General features: G+C 42.3%; 1 protein-coding gene across 2 annotated transcripts in view; it reads left to right on the top strand.

Moving 5' to 3' along the window:
- LOC119485577 (alpha-1,6-mannosylglycoprotein 6-beta-N-acetylglucosaminyltransferase B-like) overlaps window positions 1–25733 on the top strand; it is a 133011-nt gene that overhangs the window by 46550 nt on the left and 60728 nt on the right. For both annotated transcript variants that reach the window (XM_037765252.1, XM_037765251.1), the window contains exons 4-7: window positions 10374–10483; window positions 14114–14190; window positions 14556–14735; window positions 18995–19159. In XM_037765252.1, coding sequence (XP_037621180.1) covers window positions 10374–10483; window positions 14114–14190; window positions 14556–14735; window positions 18995–19159 — 532 coding nt within the window. The remainder of the gene's footprint in view (window positions 1–10373; window positions 10484–14113; window positions 14191–14555; window positions 14736–18994; window positions 19160–25733) is intronic.

The following is a 25733-nucleotide window of genomic DNA, read 5'->3' as shown; positions in this document are numbered from 1 at the left end:
CATCCTGAGAATCTCATTGTATTGTTAGCTGAAATGCAACAATATGTTATATGTATCATCATTATTCCTATGAAAACATCAAATCATATGTTGTTGTAATTTAAACATTCACCTAAACTCAAATTCAAATGTTCTAGCCTTAAATGTTCTCTATGCATAATTCAGAGCGTATCTTCTATGCTTTTGTGGCGGCACCGTCGGTCGGGACGGCGTTATCAGCTGTAACCGCCGTATGAGAGCAGTGCAGAGCGGCCGCCATGAGCTAGCCATTGGGGCACTAAAAGCATGTGCGGCCAGCCCGGCTAGGTCAACAAAGCACAGAGAAGCTCGGATTACAACACACAGAAAGAGGAGAGTGACTTAATTCTCTGCTCAGGTAGACATTATAAGCAACCAGGTGGTTTTATAACAATACAATAGATTAAATGAAACCAATAATTACATATAAAATACATTATGGCTGTAATAGTGTAAGCATTGTTCTGTCCCCTTATAAATAGAAAAATATAATATAGACATAGAGATAATGCTTTTATGATACAGTATCAGGAATGTTTTGGTCAGCTCAGGTAAACAGAGAGAGCAGCTGGTAGAGCTTTGGAAGATTACCAATCTTTTATGGCATGAAATGAAATACGATAATGCCTCCATCATATTTAAGATGTATTCCTCATTGTCATTCATACTGTGCATCACCTCTCTATCTCTACTGTAGTCGTGTCCTCTATCCTCTCTTCTTTTTATGCCTCATCTTATTGTATTTCGCTCTGATCTTTACTCTCATTTTTTTTCCCCTCTTACGGATGCTTGTGGAAATTGCTGCCTATTACCTTAAAATCGCTGCCGCAAATAGACAAGTCTTGTATGACCTTGCTGCTACTTCTTTTATCAAACGGCTCCTCTCATTGCCCCGTTACTACCAAAACATCCAATTTGTCTTTTCTATCTAACGTTCTCTCCGTTCTGACTCCATTTTCTCCACTTTCATTTTCAAACAGCCTGACTAAACTCGGTGCAGGGGGAGTGATGTGATACACGCTGACAGAAATCCCCTCACTTCTTCAAACCTTGTTAAATGATCCCGGATAAGCGCTCAGGTTCAGATCTGCGCGGAGGCACTAGAGCGGAAGGATGGAACGATTAATACGGTCTGGCGTTGGTGTTAACTGCAATCAATGTCTAGTAATAGGCTGTTTAATGTGGGGGAAGCCGTTCAACTCTTAGGGAACGACTGGGGAGAAGTGTCCTGCTAGGCGTGTCTATTGTCAGTGACTCTAAGTAGGAGGGTACATGCGTGTGTTACTGTAGCGGAAATCAATTTCTAGTTATTGCCTTGAGGGGAGTAATTTGGGTGGAGTGAGGAGGTCAGGGTGTAATTAGGGTCAAGCACAAGAGCTGAAATCAATGTTGTGTGACTATCATGCTTTAGATATGGTTAATGAACAGTTAGCCCTTAGAGACGAGACTTGCTGTCGGCCTGCAACTTTGATAAACTAGTAAAGGGCACTCAGTAGAGTGCAGATCTCTGCCAGGACCTGGTGTGTCAGCAACGACCACTGCTGTAATGTTTGATTGAATAAATACAAACCACAATTGCTTCCTGTCTAGACCGCAAGCGTACAGTATCAGACATGTTTTTCTGTCTCACGCAACGGATACGTTCTCATTTTAATCTATATAGCTGTCTGCACTGGCTCTGTGCAGCTATACTGTATATACAGTTTATATATATAGATATATACATATATGTACAGTATACCGTATATGCCGATATATCGCCCCAAAAAAAACAAGCTGCGATACAGCCCATCGGCTGCTAACAGCTAACTAGCTCTCCTCCTATCGACATAAAATGTGCTCCATTGAAGTCGGCACTCAGTTCACTTTGTCATTTGCTGAGCGATAGTTAAACATACTGTACATACATACATACATACATGCAAGTGTCTTACCTAGGCATGCAAATCAAGAGAAAAACAATTTGTAATCCGTAGCAGAAACCAAGAGTCCAAACTGAAGCAGTTGTTGATCACTTGCGGCCCCTACCGGCCTGTTAAGCGCAGCGAGGAGTCAACAGTCAATGAGAATTTTTTTTTTTCAAAAACTGTGAATCACCACAACCACTGGAGGTCTTTGAGTATGCAGTCATAAATGAGCACTAAAAATATTAGGCTTATGAGTCCAGCAGTATAGGAGATAAGCCGTGGACAGACAGACATACTTACGCACTCAAGCACACATACGACCGAATACATGATTTCCTGGCGGAGATAATAACAGAGAGATGTAATGCGGTGTCTCTTTAAATTAGTTGAAAATTTGATAACAAATAACAGGATTCAACTATTATATACTTATGAAAACATAAAACTTATACAATTTAATTAGTGATTATTATTTTTACATTATCATCCGAAACTACCAGCACACATTATGCCGAGTTCACGTTGTGTGGGATGGAAGGTAGAGATAGGAAGGATCTCCATGGTTACGACTTGCAGGTGTTCAAGATTTGGATTATTCACGATGTCAAAAGACAGTGTTTGCATTAACCTAACTAGTTTAATTTACATATTCAACGAATAGCTCTGCATGTTTTATGAGCAGAGTTGGTCCTGTGGGGGTGAAATATAGCGTGCATCATCAAAACAGCATTATATTAGGGTTTAGTTGGGGTGCCTGAGTGGCACAGGGGGAAAAAAAGCACTCAGCCACCACTGCAGAGTCCCAGGCTTAATCCCCCAGCAGCAATGCCTTCAGCTTGGCTAGACGCCCCATTACACACAACCGGCATTCAACCTATTACCCACATTTGCAGCAGAGATTGCAATGCTGATTTAGTTACTTTAAAGTTAAGGTCAATTTTCACAAAATGTTAATGTTTATTTGTCTACCCCCTGTATGTATTACCCCCCTAATGGAAATAACAATGACCGGTTAATCATATAACAAGTAATAATGCGATGTGGCAGGGACCTTGTTTTACATTTTAACGCATTATTACATTATCTTGAGAATATTACATTTCCATAAGCTGCAACGTTTCTTTTACGACTCTAACACTGACTAAATGAAAGCAACATGGATCAATGTTCTAGTTGTACAAAATTACAAACAAACAAAATGAACCTGAAAGCCCTACATACATGTATACAGTATAGCTTCAGTTCAATTGTTTACATTCTGATTCACTGGAATGAGGAATTATTTCGCTGCTACTTTTAAATCAAGCTTCGAAAACAGTAAAGGAAAATGTGTGACTTGTAAACAAGACTTGCATTTGACGGCTTTTCTAAAATTTATGTTTATACAAATTGATGCAAACCGTGATGGGTTATAAACATCAAACTCCCCACAGAGACCCAACATCATTCAGCAAGCCAAGGAAAACTTCCTCCAAGCTCAGAGATGTGTCACATAAATTTCTGCTATGTGAAATTCACATTCCTTTGTTTAATTCTTAAATGAGTTCTCCTTGAAAGTCGTTCTCTTTTCGACAGCAGTGAACAATGTGAAATCAAAATCAGAACAAAAAGAAAAAAATCCATTTTATTTTCCCGAGTACCTTGTTGTCGGGTTTGGACTGAATGGATCGTCGGAGCGAAGCGGCTCTAATAGCTGGAGTAAAAGTTTTGATTCAGGAAGCCGGATGAAAAGGATATCGACTAAGGAGACTGGTGGGCACGAACAAACACACTCACACTTCTTGTCTTGATGATGTTCCTTTGATGGGTCCCCGCTGAAGAAGGAGAATAAAATGTGTTTAACGAGTGTGTGTGTGTGAGGGTTAGTGTTTGTTGTGTAAATGCATCATGCATGTGTGTGTATCCATGTATTAGTTCACTTGAGGTAACACTTGTTAAAACCAGTCTGGGCATGAGACCAGGGCACAGACCCCTGACCGAGGACATAGCCTGCAGGATTAATGGCCACACACACACACACTGACATGGACGACCTAAGTCTCTCTTCAGTCCAGTGATTTTCATTCCATTACTCGTTTCCTCTCTCTTCCTGTCTCTATTTCTCAGTCACTTACTCGCCACCTTTACTATTCCTTTCTTGATCTCTGTCCCTTTTTTTATTTTCCACTCTGTCTCTTCCTCGTACACTCACACATACTATACACAGGGCGAGAGAAAGGAACGGGGTTGGGGTGTGTGAGAAATGTCGTTGAGTATGAGTGACGTGGTAAAGTGTGATTTTAGCCAGCGGGGAGAGGAGCAAATGGGAGGAGAGAGCTTTATAAAAACATATCCCATATCCAGGCCAGTCAGGCACGCATTCACAGAAAGACACACACACACACACGCACACATACACACACACACACACTGGGCGGGAGTCTCATCTCCGTGTGAGCTTCATTGGTGCTGACACACACTCGTGTAGCGGCGAATGGGACTTGATGTCTGAGGCCCCAGCCTGTGATTCGCCCATGGGGCAGCCACTCGTTAGAGCAGAAAACGGAGGGAATATAACGAGCGAGGGAGGGAAGGAGGGAGTGAGGGGAGGCTGAGAAAACGAGAGGGGGGTGGACGAAGGAGGGGAAAAGATGCAGAGTTGATTCACTCCGTAGCGGATGAGAGGGGAGATTGGTAAGTCTCCCTTTAGGCGTACGCTCTCTGAAGATCACCGCTGTGGCTTGGCTTTACCTAATTCTCCTCCCTTAAGCACTCATCTAAGCTCAGGCAGTAACAACCTTTATCCCAGGAGGCCTTTTTTTTCCACAGCACTCAAGTCAATGTCATACTGCAGCTTTGCTGGAAGTAGTCAGGAGACACTTACATTCTCTCATTTCATCTTTCCTGATTTCAGTTGCTCTGTGCATGGATCATTTGGAGAAATAAACAATTAAAGCTGCCCCCTCGTAGTCAGCTAATCGGTCGTTTTGGTCTTAGTTGACTACGATTTCGATTAGTAATTTGTTATGCTTTTTTCATGCTGAATGACTTATTTCCAATAAATTTATGAGCTCATCTCTGGTAAACACAAGATTTAAAGTGGTGCTTTTGTGTGATTATTTGTGGAGAAATTCAGTTTTACAGATCTGTCGATAAAATCAACTCCATTAGTTGACTAAGAATTTGTTTGGTCGAGGACAGCCCTATAAACAATACTGTTTAAACCTAATTTTCTATACATCAGACCTTCAATACGTCATCCAGAGTTGGCTTGAATGACCATGCCCCCTTTTAAGGGAATCCAATCCCGTGTCCCTCATAGACAATAACAGTGTAAAGAGAAGAGGCTGAAACATGTCTCTAAACTTCTACTTTAAACACAATAAAACCAGAAACGTTGATCTCCAATTTGTTTCCCTGCCGTGTCCTAAAAAAGATATAATAGAGGGTCTTTATGGCTCCAAGCTATAGACCAGACCGGCGTTGCATCATTCCAGTGGCCGCACTCCCTTTTGGGGAAAAGAAACTCGCTGTCATAGGAGAGAAAATTACGAAAAGCTGTTGTGTAGCGGGTTAAATGAAGCTTTGACACTGAGATTTGAGGCACATATGATACATTAATATTCACTGTCAGTATGGTAAATCACTAAATGATGCTGGTGACAGTGACTAGCATGGCCATCTAACGTTAGCTTGAGTGGGAGGCTGCTGCAGTAATACATTAACGTTATAGCAGTATCAGACTCCAACTAAATCTCAGCCTATAGATCAAACAGTTGGCTATTTTCAGACAACGTTCAGCCTAACCTGATTCAATCAAATATGTATAGAAGTCTGGATAAGCAATATCCGGCCACTGTGTTGGACGGGGGAAGACTGAAGGGACATGGCGGCGATCCATCTTAATTTATTAAGGTATCGCGAATGCTCAGGTTCAGGCAAGGTTGCAAAATAATTATTAGACATGTGTATAAAACAAATGTTTGCATAACAAGAGATGAATCCATACGAACTTGTCAAAATTACAATCCAAACATACGTCAAATTGCAATGAGGTCTATGGGATCTTCGGTTTTATTTCGGCCTTGACTTTTTTGCAAAGTACCCGTATGTGCCAGTCTGATGATGTATTTTCTATACCACTGTACATGATAAAAACAGAGTTAGCGAGTTTGCGTCTGTGTGCATTCATGCATGCGTGTTGGCATTTGTATGTGTGGAAATAAGCGGTGGAGTGTGATGTTTTAACACCACCACGCCACGGGGTGAAATGCGTCAGGACGCTTGCAAAACAAACGCACAAACCCTCATCTGACGCCTTGTCACACGCATCTCTCGCCCTAGACAGCTTTGGTTGATGGGACACTGCCAGAACTGTCCTCTTCCTTTAAGGGGATGAGCTCATTAGATGGAGAGGGACGGAGAGAGAAATAAGGAGAGCATGAGAACACATTTCTGTACCCTTAGAAACTCCATGTAGTTATCATTGATTTTCTCTCACCGCCTCTCTCTCTCAGTTTCTTCCTTTCAGAGTGTTCTACTTCTGCTCGGCATCCGTCAGCGGATTTCATCTTGTCGTTTCTGCTCCCCCCTATACTCTCCTCTCGTTTTGTCTTCTCTTTGCTCTTCCTCATTTCTGTTTTGTTCCCCTCATTTGTAAAAGAGCCAACTGTCTACATTCATCAAAAGGGAGGAAGCTTCATTGTGAGTAGCTCGCAACACTGGGCCATCAAATATGTATATCCTTGTATTCTTTGATCATAATCATCGTTTAATGTTTCAGTCAAGCTGTTTAGTTGGCTCACACACGAGGATCTCTTTATTTTATTATTTCTCTTTCTTAACACAAAGGTCCTCCCTGGTGCTCTTGGTCTGTTTGCTGTGGATGGTTGATCTCCTTTTTATTTTCTGCCTGCTTTTATTAGGTTTTTTCCTTGACTCTAACGCTGTATGTTTCTCTGTCTGTCTTTGTTTTTGGATCTCATTGTGCAGTCTTCCCTGTTCCTTCTCAGCCTTTCATCCGTTCCTCTGCCCTTGTCTCTCCTTCTGTGACTCTTCCTTTCTCCTTCTCTCTGTGTTCATCTCTTGGGACGAGCTCACATTGTAGCAGACATTGGAGGTGAGATTAGAAGGTCAAGTCTTATACAGGCCAACTTGCACAGTCACAGTGAAGCCCCCCAAAGAGAGCTTTACAGTAACAGGGGTTACTCGGCTTACCAAGCAAAGGTTTTGTCCTTCAGGCCAAATGCATTGCAACTTTTATAGGATAGGTGCCGCGGTAGCTGTAATCCTCTACAGCTCGGAGCTTTTGTGAAATGCTCCATGTAATAATATTAATGTTTTAATATGATTTTATAGCCTAATATAATGCTGGCTCTCATTATAAGACAATATAAGGTAATAACTTTCTCTAACGCGTATGCTGTATTTGCCAATGAGTGGAGGAGTGAAATTATAATTAGTTCTGTCAGATGCTTTTATTGAGACGACTCTGTTTCAGGTTGACTTCACGCTGTGTGCGTTTGGAAAGGTTTATTTACACTCTGGAGATTTAACAAAAATGGAAAAGTTTGCAGTTATTCTTCCAACGCAATCCTGAAAACTATGAAGTGATCTTATATTGTGAGAGTCAACTATGCCGTCACTTATCACTACCTGGTTTGAAAGTGGGAGGTCACTTACAGGAAACTCTGGATGGTTTGCAGATGAAGTGATAGAGATGATGGTCAGCACCTCCGAATCTGAGGCCATGCTACTCTGCTAGAAAAAAAAGTGGATTAACCCCCTTCGGGTTTGGAGAGAATCAGATCCCCAAGTGCAGGAGTTCAGGTATTTTGGGTTCTTGCTCCTTATTGAGGGTAAGATGGGGATAGACAGGCGGATTGGTGATGCATCAGCAGTAATGCAGGCGCTGCCTCGGACTGTCGTGGTCGAAGAGTGAAGCCTGAATGCAAAGCTCTTGATTTACTGGTCGAATTTCCTTCGCGGAGCGTCTGGGACTGGGTCCCTTCCGTTAAAGGGGGTCAGTTAAGGTGCTTTGGGCTGGTGTGGAGGTATTCTAGACATGTCCAACCGGGAGGAGACCATGCAGCAAACCCAGAACATGCTGAAAGGATTACTCTATGTATTCCATTTGGCCTGGGATGCCTCGGGATCCCCCAGGAAGAGCTGGAGGACATGGACAGGGAGAAGGACGTACCCTGTGGACTACCTTGCTTAGCCTGCTGCAGCAGCGGCCTCAGACCTGCATAAGTGGGGGAAAAAGGATGGATTGATGGATGGAGTATTACGTTTAGCTGAAGTCTCAGAGACTGGGGAAAAGATTTTGCTTTGACTCTCACTTTATTTGTCCCAAAAGGGTAATTGGTTGCGCAGCAGTAAAACATAAGATAAAAACACACTGTTCATAAAAACATTATATACATACAAAATAGAAATTGCAAATTACACAAGTTAAAACAATTTTAAAATAAGTTAAATTATTAATAGAAATATCAAATACTGATAATACTGGAAATGTAGATCCTGGATGAATGGCATCCATTGGCATGTTTAGTTTTGGCTAATGCGAGTCTAAATGAACAAAAGCTGTATGATTTTGATAAAAGAAATTTAAAGGAGCTTAATTCGATATCCAGAGCATTAATATAGCAGCAAAAAAATATATGCTATGTAAAGATATATAGGCGTAATGTCTACCTGAGCAGAGAAGGAGGTCACTCTTCCTCTGTGTGTGTTGTAAACCGAGCTTCTTCTTCTTGATTTGTTGGCATAGCCGGCAGGCTGCTTTTAGTGCATATGCATGTGAGCGTGCCCCACTGCTCTAATACGGCGATTACAGCTGATAACGTCATCCTGACCGAACGTGGCATTGCGGAAGCATAGCACCCACCCTCCAGTTCCCCCTCAAGTTAACACTGTTTGCTCTGCCAGCACTTTTGACATTTTTTGCACCGTTAGCACCGTTAGCTGCGAGCCGCCGGCTCACCTTAGCGATGTTGAGAGCCGTTGGGAGGCAATAGAAACGCTCCCAATCCCGTAATTAGCAACTTTAACTCCCAGATCCCTTAATGTATGCCAGGCAGGCTAACATACAGAGATAGTGTATGTCTGTGTAAAACGCTTTATGTTGTGTAACAGAAATACTGAATATTATGTCATGCAAATTTTGATAATGTTTTGGAGACAGCTGTTGCCCCTGAAATATACATGCTCTAGAGCAGGGATTTTCAAAGTCTGAGAATGTGGGCCTTCCCTCAGACAAATGTTGAGTATGTGATCTTCTTTGATAACTAATGTAATATTTTTTTCGCTTCCATGCACTGAGCCTCCCCTGAAACTGTTTGGATCCCCCTGGGGAGGCACGCCTCCCACTTTGAAAACCTCTGCACTAGAGAATAATGACTTCTCTGTTGTGGTGAACATATTATACGGGATGCAAACACACTTAGCAACGCTTACAAGTGACACTTACAAAGCTGTTAATGGAGCGTGGAGACTGCCTGTGACTTTGATGGCTGCCTCCTTTTTGTTTTGTTTACACTTTGTAAAGCAACAAACATACTTTCCTCGCATTATTCCCTCGGTCCCATTACTCTTTTTTTAGTTCATTTTTCATGCAGCTGCTGTTGGCATTTAGTTAGTTCAGCAGCCTTGTATTCCATCATGCACACACACACACAAACATAATCAATAATTCTGATCATCATCTACGGTGATGTGTTATTATGCTGCGTTTAATCCTCTGGCTTTAATGAGGGTTAATACCATCTGCTGATTAGACAATACCGAGAAACAGGAAGACGCACACACGCACACACGCACACACACTCGGTGCACACTGAAATCAAGTCATTTGAATGGACATAATGGGCACAGCAGCAGTATGAGCATGTGTGGGTACGCAGGCTTGGCCTTGCGTGACGTGCAATCGTGCAGTCAGATGCTTCGGAAATATGCGGAACTACAATGAGCACACACACGGATGCAGACACATACACACAACAAACACACACACACACACACACACACACACATTTCCCACCCAGCTTATTATGTGAATAGGAAGTCTCTCATCCTACAGAGGAAGTGGTATTAACAGCACAGGTCTTTTTCTATTTCACGCTCCAACCAAGTGTCTAACAATTTGCATCTCCCACTAACACTTCTACATCTGTTGAGATGTAAGAAGGGAGGGAGGGCATGCAGAGAAGGAGAGGCAAGTGGGAGAAGAGTGAGACAGGAAAGAAAAGTAGAAACAACAATGAGACACAACTTAAAGATGTGAATAACTGGAGAGGAGAGAGACGAGCCCATGACTGAAGTGAGGTGATAGCACCGGGAGAGGAGGAATCGCTGATAAGAGCTTGGGCACTTTGTTTTAAATTGAGTTTACATTGTGTGACGACAGTCGTTTCCCACACGCCTTAATCACTCTACATTTGTGTTTTGTTATGTGTGTGTGTGCAGGTTTCAACCAGCCGGCCTGGTGGAGAGGATCCAAGCTATCGCCCAGAATGTCTCCAACATGGCCACCAGGGTGGAGCAGATACTGCAAAGCAGCATGGTGCAAGGAAGAGGTACAGCACCAGTCATCCATCATCATCATCAGTGTGAAATGCCTTTACCCCCCTCGTTTTACTTTACATTATTTATGCACAAGATATGATAAAGAAAGCGTAACGTTTGAAAAAAGAAGTGAGTGTATGAACTGTGTAATTATACAGCATCTGATCTGAAACACTTTATTGTCCCTGTAGAGAGATTTAGAGACTTCATCATGCCGTAGATCAATCAGCCCTAATTACAAACAGCCATGTAGAGAAATATACGGCACAATTAAATCACACGAACACAATAAGTAAGCAATTCTGTGCACCAAACACCAAAGCATCTCATCCAATCCACTCATTTCAATGCATTTATTTGGCAGATTTGGTAAAAGCAACTTAAGATAGTGGTTTAAAAACCAAACATACACAATAGAAAATGACCTATAGTCCACATATGGGAGACATCCACAATTAATGACAACATTAACTAGGGCTGTCCCGAATGCCATTTCTGGGGCTTCAAAGCTTTGGTGAAAAATATTCAAATGTATTCGGAGCTTCACAGCGCGACTGACATGTTCTTCTGTCTGTCTCCATCTCCCCCATTTCAGTGCCGCTGCCGCACTACTGTACACACACGCACCTCTGCACACAACAAACAGTAATATCGGTTTGAGAATAACTACTAATAATTAATGTTGAATATGAATAATGAATAATGTTGTGGGATATTCCTTATTTCTTGGGCTATTTTGGGGATTTATAGATTATTATTACATACTTCTATATTAAAAAGAAAATTAAAAACGAAGCATTCATAGAGTGTTTTGGACGTTGAATACCATGGCAACAGTTGAAGCTTCGAAGCTATGGAGCTTTCGGTGTCAATCCAAGCATTAACAGTATGGTGTCAGCAATAAACAGTGAACAGCACCAACCTGAAGTGCCTTTACAAGTGAATGATCGGGGATAAGAAACTAACGTTAGCAAAACAGCAAAGAATAATACACAATATTTACTACTACTAAATGCAGTACTATGTGATGCAGATCATAAGATTTTCAATGTAATGGGTTTTAACCTCTAACCATTCTCCCATTAGAGTGGATGTAGGGAGACGGTTGATTGTAAACTTGCAAACAACCTTTCAAAAGAAAAAAAACAGTTACATCAAAGTTACAGTGTGTAGGATTTGGTGGCATCTAGTGGTGTGGTTGCAGATTGCAACCAACTGAGTACCCCTCCGCTCACTCCTCCCTTTCCAAGACTGCGGTAATGTGAACCGTAAAGTGCAAAACTGCGGCTCACGTTACCGCAGTTTCACAAGCATGTCGGAGAACTACGGTGACCTTCAGGTAACGTAAAAATGCAAAAGGCTCTCTCTAGAGCCAGTGTTTGGTTTGTCCGTTCTGGGCTACTGTACAAACATGGCAGAGCAACATGGCAGACTCAGTGAAGAGGACCCGCTCCCTATGTAGATATGAAGGGCTCATTCTAAGCTAACGAAAACACAACGATTCTTAGTTTTAGGTGATTATACACTAATGAAAACATAGTTCTGAATATTATATTCCATTTCTGCTAATAGATCCTCTGAAATGTTACACACTGTTCCTTTAAGTGTAATTCTTCAGTAATGTTCAACTTGAAGCGCAGCTGGACTCGTGCGCAGCTGTCAGCTTGTGTTGGAGCTAAACTTCAATAGCTGCTGTTACTCACAACAGAACAGAAGAGAATTCATCACAGATTACAGAGTAAGAGAAATCACAAATCACACATCTTGCCCAAATACACAGGTGACAGTTTCACTTTGATATCCTCCACACTAAAACATAAAAAGCAATATTGTAACAATGTGCGCATTACAGCAGTAAAGTTAAAAATAGGTTATCAAAAACATCAACCCAAAATCTGAAAACATTAAGATCTGAGAGTTGCAACATTTGTTTCTAGCTTTTCCTAGCTTAACACAAGTCAAATCCAGGAAAACCTTCTAGTTAGATAGCAGATTGATTATATTTTTAGGAAAGTAGATATTGAAAGCACTGTTCTGTTGTGAATGCGGGACACTGTGGCCATCTCTGTATATCCCATCATTGCTTTTATTGCTCCCATCCAGCCCTGTTGTTTTCTATTGCCTTGCTCTTGCACATTTTTAATCAACCCAGTTTTTGCACACACACATAATATATAACCACCATTATGATCATTCTTTCCTCCTCATTTTCCTCTCCCGCTTTTTCTCTTGAGGGTAATTGCCCAACTCTTTACATGAGAATAAATGAGCATTACATCTCCTTTTGTTTTTCCCCACTGCATCTGCAGGGACGACGGCACACGCCAAAATGAAAACACTGCTGCTTTCTCTAATCACAGATGAATTGAAACACTGCCGGCAGACTTTATTATCATACGGCTCAGTGGCGGTTTATTTATCTCGTGGTCAGGCATGTGCGAGAGGGAACGACAGGAGAGCGAGAGAGAGAGAGAGCGAGAGTGAGAAAGAGGACGTGATTAGAATATCCTTCCCCTCAAGCACTGACGAGGCTTTTATTTTCTGTCTTGCAGCGACAGGAGTCAAGTTTTTTTATTTTGTTAGTTGACCACGTTTCAAATTGTTGCTGCCGTGGTTGCTATTGTAATCATATTTGTAAGCAGTGTGTGTCTCAGTGTGTGTTGTCAGTCGATGGAGAGGAGCCCCCGGGAAGACTTATGTGGAGAAATGTCTCTTTTTCATTAGGCAAATGGAAACAGACGGAACCTAGAGAGAAGGCAAATATGCTGGTCCAGAGAGAGAAAGAGGGAGGATAGAAAGACAGAAAAACAATCAGAAATGGCAATGGTTTTCTTCTCGGACGACATCATTTCACTTCCCCTTCTCTCTCTCCGTCACTCTCTTCCCTTCTTTTTCCTCACATCAGCAGCAAAGAAGCAGTTAACTAAGTCAGTGGAGCAATTAATGCAGTGAGTGTAGCCTAAGTGAGCAGACGGATTTTGCTAGCGTAACCCTAGGATGGTTGGCAGCAGCGGGACACGGGCTGTGCTGCTTTGTCAGGCCCAGTGAATAGTGGGCACTGCAGTAGAGCAGATATGGTGCGATGTTGCAATGGGGAAACCACAGGGATTTATGGGCACGGACGGCGCATATGGCACACGCTAGCATACACTGGAAGTGATGATGTTAATGATGATGGAGGAAGAGAATATTGCCATAAAACTTCCACAGGCGAGTGGAACAGAGCTGTTCGTGCGAGCCGCACTGTAACCTGGTTCTGGTTCTGAGGGGTCAAACTAGTTCACGTCTGCAGTTTGTGAGAATTGTTTGATTAAAGAAATAAAAGAGACTTTGACATGCACCATATGCTGCTCAATGAGCTGATAGATAATATTACACTGGTTGATTGCTGTTGGAATAGTTTTTACACCGGAGAATAAATATTAAAGCCTTCAGCGAGCTAAGATTAGACTAATGAAGCAGTGATGGTGGGTGAAGCAAGGTATTTCACTCAGAAGAGTCATGTATCGATTCATCATTTAGCTTGATATTTAGAAATGGGAGTGGATCCCGGCGTGTCCAGCTTACAAAATCTATACATAAATAAATATATGCATGTTTTATTACTGAAGTTAACATTTCACTCGCTGTGTCTTTACAAGCCGTGAGAGATGGGACGTCAAGCCAATGCGAAGTACCAAGAGACCCCCGCTTTCCAGAGTGTCCTGGCAAAGTAGACGTGAGTGTCAATGTGTTAGTTTCATTTGGAAACAGCAGGTATAAAATTGCAGTAATGATTTTGAATTGCTACTTCAAGTCACTATCCTTTTGGGTTTGGAGATGCCACATGGCGTGATAAGGATAGATACAGTAGAGACAAATTGCGCCAAGTTTAAGGTAATTGCTGCAAAACTAGGCTGTAAATTGTATATAATTATTCAGTTTTTATTGCTGAGTTATACATTGTCCTTGTAGCCCAGTAGCAAATCATCCGTGCATGGTCCTAGGGTTTTGGAACCACTGCTGTAGAAAATAGTTTATTATCCTTTTTATATGATTTTGTTGGTGCCTGAATGTAAATTGCGCTCTCCGTATACCATGCAGTGGATGCGTGCACGTTGGACATCGGACCCATGCTATGCCTTCTACGGTGTCGACGGTTCGGACTGCTCGTTCCTCGTCTACCTGAGCGAGGTGGAGTGGTTCTGCCCCCCGCTGATCTGGAGGAACCACAGCAGCCTCCCCACCCAGTATCTTCTGCAGCCAAAGGCGCCCAAGAGACAGGTGAGAGGAGTACTACTCACTAACATGCAAAATAACATGTTACTATGGATGTGTCAGACATACAGTACACGCAGGTATACTGAGAAATACAAATGCATAGTGGGTGAAGGCTGCCAGTTGACAGTTGATGGACGTACAGTAAATACACAAGTGATTATACTTGGCTCATCTCCTAAACGTCGCAGCTTACAATACCGCTTACATGCACTACGAAAGCAGCAACTAGCAACCACTTATACTTAAACATAACTTAACTACATGCACAGTGCCTACTACAGTGATGTTATGACCACAAGTTAAAGAGGACCTATTGTGCTTTTGTGCTTTTTCCCTTTCCTTTAGTGTGTTATATAGTTTTTTGTGCAGGTATAGTAAAAGATCTGCAAAGTTACAAAGCCCAAAGTCGAAGCTGAAGGGAGTTACTCTCCCAGACAGAAACACTGCTCCTGAACTGCCTGGAAAGCCTTGATTGAAGTCCTGCCTTTTCTTCTGCAACATTGTGATGTCACCAAGTAACACTTTACCTAGCAGCTAGTTTGGCATGCCCTCAAACAAAGCTAGTTAGAGTGTTTCAGAGTGGGAAAAGACGTGCTGCAGCACAGCCGGTATGAGAAAGATAACGCATTTTTTTTAACATTAAATCAAAGTATGTACCTGAAAATAAGCACAATAGGTCCTCTTTAATCATTTAAACATACTCAGCGGTAGCAACTTTCAGAGGAAATAATACAGACCGCATTTATTCCTGTAAAAATATGATGCCAAACCTGTTGCCAGGACAGCAGAGGACCTTTACCCTCTGCTCTATGAACAGGATATTCGTCTCTTTATTTGTGGCTGTTTCACAGATACCTCACCTTCCCAGTTAATACCCATGACTCACAAGCTAGGGGTTAAACATAGATCGATTTTCTGTTTATTAAGTTCACATAAACACACCAGTTGCAGATTTGCTCTATTTCCTGTTTGTTTTCCTAGTTCAGACTCTCCAAGTGTGCACCAAGTTCACCAAGTTTATGTGGAAATACTACAGTGGTACAAATTAATGGGGAATCAGGGCAACAGCTCCTTTGGAAATTCATAGAATACTGTGAGGGTAGAAATGAGGGCCAAAGAATGCAGATGATTATTAAGAGTAACCTTTGCTGTATTTCACCCTGTTCACATTTTCACATTTCGCTGTCATGTATTCAAGAAAGAATGTAACTACTGTCCCCTTTTGGCCACTGTATATGATTTGTGGAAGCTGATTTGACTGTGGATTTTTTTTCCACTGCATTCTGCGTTACTAAAAAAGTATAGGTTTTTAATTGTAGACCAACCAAATGAGTAGTGTGAAGTAAAAGAAAATCATGATTCTTATCTCATGACCTTTTTTAAAGAGGACCTATTACGCTTTTTTTAGGTGCATACTTGTATTTTGGGTTTCTATTAGAACATGTATACATGTTTTAATGTTAAAAAAAATGCTTACGCTGTCTGAAACGCTCTGTTTCAGCACCTGCCCCCCGTTGTGATTGGTCAATTGAACCAAACTCTTCGGACTCCACTCCAGCTCTGCTCTAACTAGCTTTGTTTTAGGGCGTGTCAAAGTAAGCGTTAGGCAGGTATCATACAAATGTGTTATTCGGTGACATCACCACATTACAGAAGAAAAAGGAGGACTTCAAGCAAGGTGTTTCAGGCAGTTCAGGAGCAGTGTTTATGTGGGGGAGAGTAACTCCCTTTGGAGTGGACTTTGAGCTTTGTAACTTTGCAGACCTTTTACATGCACAAAAAACTACATAACACACTAAAGGAAAGTGAAAAGCACAAAAGCATAATAGGTTCTCTTTAAGCTTTTCTGCGCCGTTGGCACCGAAATAAAAATTAAAGCTCAAATCTTCAGTCCTTGATGAATAGAGAGTAGAGTCGGAGAAAAGAAAAGACTTTAGACAAGCAATGTTGCTTTTAGTCACATTGACAAATAAGACATGGTTGTGTTATAATTACAGTTTTTACCAAACAAAAATACCATCAGAAATATTTCTCTCACTCTAGAATTTGTCACAAATCGTTGCCTTTTGTATTTTTAGTTTTAGAAAGCCTGTAATAAGAATAAAAACAGAAAAATTATAAATGAAAAGAGTGACTCATGATGGTTGTTATGTTGTCAGTCACATGTCCACAGTACCAATCAAAACAGGGAGAATAAGAGCGCTAGCTGTGCTTTTTGTTCAAAAGAAGCTGTTCGGTAATCGGAGCGGTCTGCCCCCATCACTACATAATAGTTAACCTTCATCTGACCCGCTTCACTCTCGGCTAATTAAAACAGGCCTGATCCCCCTCATCAATCTCCTCCACCCTCTATTTTTCTCAACATTGACTTTGAAATCATGGAACAGTAATCCTTAAACTCCTTACAGAGACACACACTAACGCTAGTGTGAGCAGTTTGCAGAGTCATACCCACAAAAACGTACTTACACATACAGTATCTAGCTCTTGTTCTCTATTTTCTACAATCATGAATTGAACAGTGAAAGTCTTCCGTTATTCACTTTTTTGGCTTTTATAAAGGAAAGGAAAATGCTCCACTTTTAATTTTACAGTTATTATCGCCAGCTTTTTATCACAGGCCAATGAAATTGCCTATATTTTAATATGAACTGTTCCTCACATTGGTGGCAACAGTACAGGTGAAGGTGCCCTCTGGGCCTGTGCAGCGATAACAAGGGTCTTTGAATTCAGATGTTCACCAAATGGAATAAGGAAAGTCTTCAGGCACACTTGGTATTGTTCCCAGGTACAGTGGCTTGGACAAAGCAATCATGAATGTTTAAAGACATTATTAAAGTGATATCTTTGCGTGTATAGTTTCACCTTGCTTTAGACTTTATTTGTGGAGGTAAAGCAGAATGTCGCTGTAAATGACGACTGATATCTCCATCTTACTCTGTGACCCAAATTACTGAACTGTGGATTACAGTCGTCCTGTATCTTGCACATAAACAGGGCCGAGCCAAGGTTGTTCTCAGAGGAGTGTTTATGGCATTAGTTAGAAAATGCATGCTGTTGTAGCTTTTCTTTGACAGGGGGAAACTAAAGCCAGCCTCGAAACAGTAAAACAAATAGCAGAGTGAACACAGTTCTCTTAGGGCACAGTTTCTCTTGAAATACTTCTCTAGAATATTAATGTTGACAAGGCAATTATTGCATCACATTGCAAAACGGTTTATTCTTTTCAAATTCTACCTTTTGCAGAAAATACAGAATTACCAACACACACAGGAAAAAGATTTACAGATACAGATTTCAGTTGCTTTGAAAGCCAGTGTGTTTTAACAGCATTCAAGCCAATAAAAGACAAAACTACATAAGACTCTACAGAAAGACAAACGGTTCTAAGAGGCTGTCATGCTCATGTAAAGAAAACTAAACTGTTGAGATGACGAGACAAAATATTGGACAAATTAAAATTCTGACCACCGCCATCTTGTTTTCTTTTGCAACCAGAAGTGAGATGGCGGAGCTAAGTACAACCGGACGCTGACTAAAACATTTTTAGGCAACCAAAACGTTACAATTAACTTTCATGAACTGAAAACACAATGTGAAAGGGTTAAAGTTATAAGATGAAAACACAAACTACTCCCAGACCGGACAACACCGTGGTAGCGACCTGTCAATCACAAGGTAGCCACGCCCTAAAGCATACCCTGTGTTATGGTCTATTTGACTCTAAATGGGACCATAATTTACTAAATGAACATCATGCTGTATTAAAGAAGACTTGAAACTAGCGATTGAGACCATAAACTCATGTTTACAATGTTTACTGAGGTAATAAATCAAGTGAGAAGTAGGGTCATTTTCTCATAGACTTCTATACAATCAGACTTCTTTTTGCAACCAGAGGAGTCGCCCCCTGCTGGCTGTTAGAAAGAATGCAAAAAATGTCAACCTTCTGATGTCACTAGAGGAAAAGCCAGGGGATCGTCAAAGTCAACCGGATTTATCCACTGGGCACCATAGATTTCTGCACCAAATTTCATGGGAATCCATCCTTTCAGTCTGGACCAAGGTGGTGGACCCACCGTGACACTGCCATGCCTAGAGTTACACCACTAGCACAGCTAAAAGCTTGAGATTAACACCCATATTGCTGGTGCAAAATTTCAAACGACTGTGGTACTCTTTCTGCCCGATTTCTACATTCTCACACTTTCTCTTCACTTCTTTCCATCTCTCTTTTTACTTTCAATCCATTACCTTCCCAGGCTGCCTTCCGCACAGACCTCTCCGTGCTGCTGGACCAGGTCGGGGCAGGAAAGGAGTCCCTCAGCTTCATGAAGCGCAGGATCCGCCGGCTCGCACTGCAGTGGGCGACGGCCGCCAACCGCCTGGATGCCAAGCTGGAGCAACGATGGAGGGACCAGAAGAGGGTGAGAGGAGGAGGGGGGTAAAAAATTAAAGGGTGATTGATGATGGAGGATGTTGGGTAAAGTGTTTATTCTTTCCACTGTGATCAGGTACTGTAATAACTCTTTTCATGGCTAAATTTAAAGTGGAGCTGAGAAAGACTTTGCAATAACAAAGAGATCAAAAGCTTAAATGGTGTGAATAGTGTTGCAATACAGACCAAAGCACAACAGTGGTAGTGTATTTAAAAAAAGGTACAGTAGGAGGGAGAAGAGAGGACTTTATAGAAAGACATTAAAGTTACACATAGTGCAGCTTATAGTACCAGATAATACCATCTTGAGTATGAGTATGAACAAGACTCAAAGTGATCTACAAATGCAATAAAATAAAACAGAACATTCAAGGTTAGCTAAAAGCATTTCAATTCAAAGATCCAAGGGATGGGAAATACTGTTTTCCACTCAAGTAGTCGGACATAAAAAGCCTTTTTCAGATGCTTCTTGAGGGTTCTCAGTCTGTATAGTGAGAGTAAATGACGAGGTAATGATAGGTTGTCATCCATTGCTGAAGTCTGTATTCTTCTTCTGTAATTGGCATGTACTCGTTCCTAGATAGTTCTCAAAGCTGTGTACTCTAAAAGAAGAATTTACCGCAGTATCGTACTGTCAAATTGTTAAAACCTCATTTTGGTTGGCACCGAAGCTGTGTGGTATGGATATGGCTACTTCTTGCTAGTAGGCATGAATGCCAGTGTGAGAGAAAGGAAGAAAGAGATGCAAGGGTAGATGAGAGAGAAGACATGAAAGGGAAAAGTGAGGTGAGAAATGATGATTATGAACGATCGGGATTATGATGAAATGCCAAGCATGTGCCAGCGCCAGAAGGAGAAGAGAAAAAGATGAGAAAGGAAGGACAAGAGGGGGGATGGATGGTGTTGGGGAAGGGATTGTAAAATATGGACTAGGGAAGGATTGATGGAGGTGGAGAGGGGAGTCGAGAGGTGAGCAAGACACAAAAGACTGGAAGGCCGAGGTGCCTGTGGATGTTGGGTATTTCATTAAAAAAATGGTGAAAAATCATAAAACTTTATATAAGAAGTGGACGTAGTCACCTTGGCGTCATCTATTGGTTTGTGGACTGCCATTTTGAAGCCTCGAGTTCTGCATTTTGTCCTTCACCATCTTGGTTTTTTGCAACCAGAAGTGACACCAGAGGGTGGAGCAAACCAAACGCTGAATAAGACTCCCAGACCGGACAACGCCATGGCAACGACCTGCCACGCCCTAAAGCATACCCTGCTTTATGGTCTATTTGCCTCTAAATGGGACCATAATTTACTAAATGAACATCATACTTTATTGAAGAAGACTTGAAACTAGCGATTGAGACCATTAACTCATGTTTACAATGTTTTCTGAGGTAATAAATTGAGAGAGAAGTAGGCTCATTTTCTCATAGACTTCTATACAATCAGACTTCTTTTTGCAACCAGAGGAGTCGCCCCCTGCTGGCTGTTAGAAAGAATGCAAGTTTAAGGCACTTCAGCATTGGCTTCGATTTTCAGACCCAGAGTTGTTCACTGTTAAAGATGTAAAACTAAGGGTGAAGTTTAAGGCTTACTTTTCCAAATGTCAACGAAAGCAATATTAATTTAAACTTTGGAAATCTTAGAAACTTTTCTTTGCTGCATGTAACCTTTCACTGCACCGCATTTTAGTTTTGTGCAGCCTCCATACCTATTACATTTCTCACCCCGCTGTGAGCAGACTCGTAATGTCTCAGTTAAGAATATATTGACAAATGAATGAGTTAATGTACGGAGGCAGATCAAGCACACGTTCTGCTTCTTTTCCCCCAAAATGTCTCTCTCTGCACCCCTCGTCTCTGCCTCTCTAAAATAAGTTAACAAGGGTGGAAATAGTCCTCTGTCACTGAGATGGATGTTCTCCTCTCTTGTAGTGCACTGAGGGGATTTGTTATCCTCTATCACGGCTCCGTGGCTGCTTGAACAGCCTCCCTGCCTTACAACGTGCTGCAGCTATCTGAACAGCAGATGTCCTGGTGTTTGCAAGAGTTAGCCTTGGCTGTCAAAAGCTGTTTATCACAATAATTAGAAATGGGAGTAAAAAATGTCTGTGTGTGCATGACTGCTAATTGGATATCATTGCAATAAAAGCCAAAGGCAGAATCTCATACGTTTTATTTGAAAATTAAATCTCAGTCTGTACCAGTCAGATTCACCATTTTGGACTGTTACCCTCCTCCCACGCGGGAAGATTCATTTACACTTCAACTGTAAAATAATCCCTCACTTTAACGTTGAGATGGAGAACACTGTTTGATTTTAATTAACTCTGACCTCGGTAAAAACACTGTCTGATGTGAATTGACCGCGGCCTCGCACTCGCCTAACTTTTGTCTTCAACAAAAATCCCTCGCTTCCAACAGCAACGTTAGCATTCTGCTCGAGTGTGCAGTCTTTACAATTCCAATGGGGCTCTGTTGGTTCAGTTGTGTTTCCTTGTTTGGCTTTCCCTTTGATTGTAAGCGGAGTGGATGTTTACTCAGAAGAGGAATAAATTAGCGGAGCAGAGAGGCAAGTGTGGAGGGAGAAACGATCGAGAGGGAGAGAAAAAAGCAAGATGATTCTTTTGAACTCTCAGCGGCAGATGCAAGGACGGGAAGCGGGGAGGTGTGAGTGTGCATGAAAGTGACCGAGGAAACTTTGAGAAATGTAATTCTGAAGTCAAGACATTCAGTCAAATGTATTTGAGAGATTTTAGGTTTTGTGTGCAGGGCGCCGCACTGAATGAAGTAGAAGCCAGCTTTAATATATTCTAGGAAAGCTCTTTTATTTTGCGATTAATCTGCCTGTTTCCTCTGTGATTGTGGAGCTCGACCTTTTTCTGCACTTCACTTTCAAAGCAGGTATACGTTTGAGAGAACCCATCTTTTTTTTTCGTGCCGTTATCAGACTCAATCAAAAGCCCGGGTCAACCCATTCAGCCATTATAACGTCGCTGATGGAATATTTTGTGTATTGCAAATTGCTGTTCTCTTTTTTTTCTAGACATCAGAGAAGACATATTCAGCTAAGCCGTGGCATAATGGAGAGGCTTTTAAGAGACGATAGTACAGATCCAAGGACGCTGACCTTATCCTGTTAACCTGCTACAGCGCAGCCACTGCCTGTCTGGAGTCAGTTTAAGTGTCTCAGCGAGCGATTTTGTGTGCATCTTCGCCTACTTGGTGTGCATTGAGCATGCACATTTAGTGTGTTTGTCAGCATATGCCAAACTGTTAATTTCTCCCTGCGTCTGCCCTCTTGAGAGTTAATTGACCTCTGACTGATGAAGTGCAGACAGAGTAGGAGACTAATGGGATATGGAAGGTGAAGTGGGGAGTGAGGAGGGATAAGAAAAAGTAAGACGGAGGAGGGGGAGGAAGCAGGTTGGAGGAAATGTGACAACGAGGAGGAAAGACGTGAGGAGAAATAAAGAGGGCAAAGTAACTCTGTAGTAAAAAAAAGAAGGAGGATGACGGAGAAGGTGAAATTAAGGGTAGAGTAGCGATGGTTGGCAGCGCCAGCTTGCGTTGCCACCCGTGGCCTTCCGTCGGACAGCTGCGACCTTCACAGGGGCCATAGTGCATGAGTGAACAGGGTCACACACACACACACACACACTCAAACACACATGCATTCATGTGAAGTGTTGCGCTAACAGATGCCGAGACAAGCATTAGCATTCCTCTGTCGTTAGCCAGTTAGTGATGAGTGGAGCAGAGCAATGGAGTGGTACCACACACTTGAGAGCCACTTCTACTCTCATATGTGCGCACCAAGGACTTTCCAAGGATTTTACATGAAACATTCCTAACATCAGCGCATGAAAGACAGTAGACTTTCCTTTTCAACAGCTTATCCCAGTCACAAAAAAAAACACATTTAGAGCAGGGACGATGTTGTGAAAAGACCTTGATTTGCGGCATAAAAGTTTTGCGAGAGGGGTGGCGCGTGAACATGCGCACCGGCAGATGGGACGTCGTAAAGGTGAGCGAGAGATGAGAGCGTTGTTATCGCACCCCTCTGTCTGTCTCAGTGGGTTTGGCAGGTCTTTGTGCTCGATCCCCACGGGACGATAACAGTAGAGAGAGTAGCGTCAGATCCTTTGGAGAATCCCCCGAGCTCACGGCGACTGAGCGAGCATCCGCGGCGAACATCCACACATGCACCGAGTTCGCTGATGTATGTCAGTGTGCGACAAATGCAGTCAAAAACAACAAAAACAAACACAATTTCAAAAAACCATCACACACTCAGACACACACCATCTGGGAGTGCCATAAGTCCACCGTATAAAGAGCTCCACTCTCTGGTGTGTGATCAGATTCCTGAGGGAGGCAGCTGGCCGTGATGCGGGAGTTTACGAGGAAGTGCAGCTTTAGCATCAGTCGACTTCCCATTGTGTGGCTTTTCTCACCCGTTCATCTTCATTTTCAAGTGAGTGCTTGTGAGCAAATATGCGAGGTTGTGTTGGCGAGAGAGTGTGTGTGTGCCGGCGATCTGCGCTATAAAACACAGTGCGAAACCACCCACACTAGTTTCTCTCTCCTCTCCGTTCTAGCTATTGATTCCTATTCTGTGATATAAAGGTTACCTCTCCAGCGCTGCTCTGATATGTGTCATTGAACTCCACTCTAATTCGGCTCCCATACAGAGGAATTAGCATTTTGCAAATGGAGATAAATACCGCCTATTACAGAGAAAGTGAAATCCCCCCTCAGCAGTCTAGATCACGGTGCAAGTTGCCAGGTTTTGTAAAGCACCCTCACCTCTCTCCCTATTAACTTTTCATTTGTGTGTGGATGCCAGTTTTACAGAATCCAATCCGCAGTTATTCAGCTCTGCTGCCGCTGTGTGATATATTTCTCATATTTATTTAGCAATGCTACTGTGCCGCTGCCAGTATGTGAAATTCACCTCCTTCTGTCTCCACTTTTGCGTGCTCGCCAGTGTTTGTGCGATGCACTCTCACCAGCGCCGCCACCACCGACCGCCGCCAAGCCAAAGAGAGTGAACAGTGTTGGCGCCGTGAATTCTCACTCTTGCCATCTGCCACCCAAACTGTAATTAAATTTCACTTATCTTTTTTTATGAAGCAGAAGTTAATAGAGCAGGCTTATTAAATCAGGGGATTTTTCACGCCAGCTGGAGTCTCACTGGAGCTTGACTCTGCTGCATACACACCATTGTCCACACAGTTTGTACATCTTAACTTTAGTGGAATGACTTCGGCAGCTGTTTACAGCTATAATACAAAAGAACCTTCCATCACTATATACAGTATATTGACTGTATATCTATATTAAAGGTATAATATGCAACAATTTCCTAATAAACAATGCATAGACTGATAAATATAATCCCTCTCAATCATCACTTATGCCCCGCTAGAAATGTCTGTTTCCGCAGAGACCCCTTGGCTTCTGCATTATACATCGATGGGCACAAGTCCCCCTTTAGATGTTTTGCAGCCGTATTTGACGGATGAGAACTGGTTTGTTACATCGCTGTGAGTTCCCCTGTTCCTCTGTCTCTCCTCTGCTGTGTTCAGTGGCTGTTGTTCGCTGCTATCTGTGTGTCAGTTTGACCGAGGCACACACCAGACAGAGAGGACAGTCTGCTTTTCGGCTGCATTCATTCAAAATCCAGCAACTCAGCACCTCCCCGCGGGGTTGTGCGGAGTTGGTTATGTGTTTATTTGTGTTTTAGAACGTAACCGCCGTGAATCAGTCAGAAAATAACGTTTTATTTCTCTGATTCGCTGCTTTTTGTTCTTACTGACGGCGCTCTCTCTTCGTTCAAACCATAGCTCTCTCTCCCTCTCGCTAGTTGAGCTGAGGAAGAGTGGCCAATTTTGAATGCTGTGTGTTTACAACACCAACCGACAGTTGTTACATATTATACCTTTGAAAATAGTTAGATATCAGATATCCAGTGTTTTTTTTTTTCTCTCTTTCTGTTAGTCAGACATAATCTTCTCCAGGATATTTGATGTGTAGGAGCCGTATGTCTGTTTGTTTGTTGTGCGCCAGTGTCTCGTACGGTAACCTTCAAGCATTAGTACATTGTGGCTAATGTGGCATGATGGGAGAGGGGAAGCGAGTAATAAGAGAGTGCACTGCGGCGCGCTTCTGAAAAGCTCTTGGAAGCTTTTAATCATTACCTCTACAGTTCACAGCTGTGGGGGTACAGACACGGGACGCACATGCACTTACATACAAGCAGAGAGAGAGAGAGAGAGACATAGTAAGCAATCAATGTCAAAACTTTCTGGCAAACTCCACACAGTTGGCCTTAAGCTCATTATGTACTGTATGTTGCATGGAGGTGTTCATACTGCGTTGGCTAATCAGGATTACTCAGCAGAGCAGCGTTTGGACATGGCTGTGTCTAATCCGCCGCAATAGGCGACGTGTTGCTCATTTCTCGGTGGGTTGCACTAATTACGCAGTAGCTGTGTGGACATGCATGACAGGACTGTAGCCTGTAAGTGTAAAGTTGTATAATAGTGCAACGTATATACTGTGATA

This window comes from Sebastes umbrosus, chromosome 3, assembly GCF_015220745.1.
Source record: "Sebastes umbrosus isolate fSebUmb1 chromosome 3, fSebUmb1.pri, whole genome shotgun sequence".
NCBI lineage: Eukaryota > Metazoa > Chordata > Actinopteri > Perciformes > Sebastidae > Sebastes > Sebastes umbrosus.
Note: the sequence above shows the minus strand (reverse complement) of the source record. Positions and strands in the feature narration are given on the sequence as shown.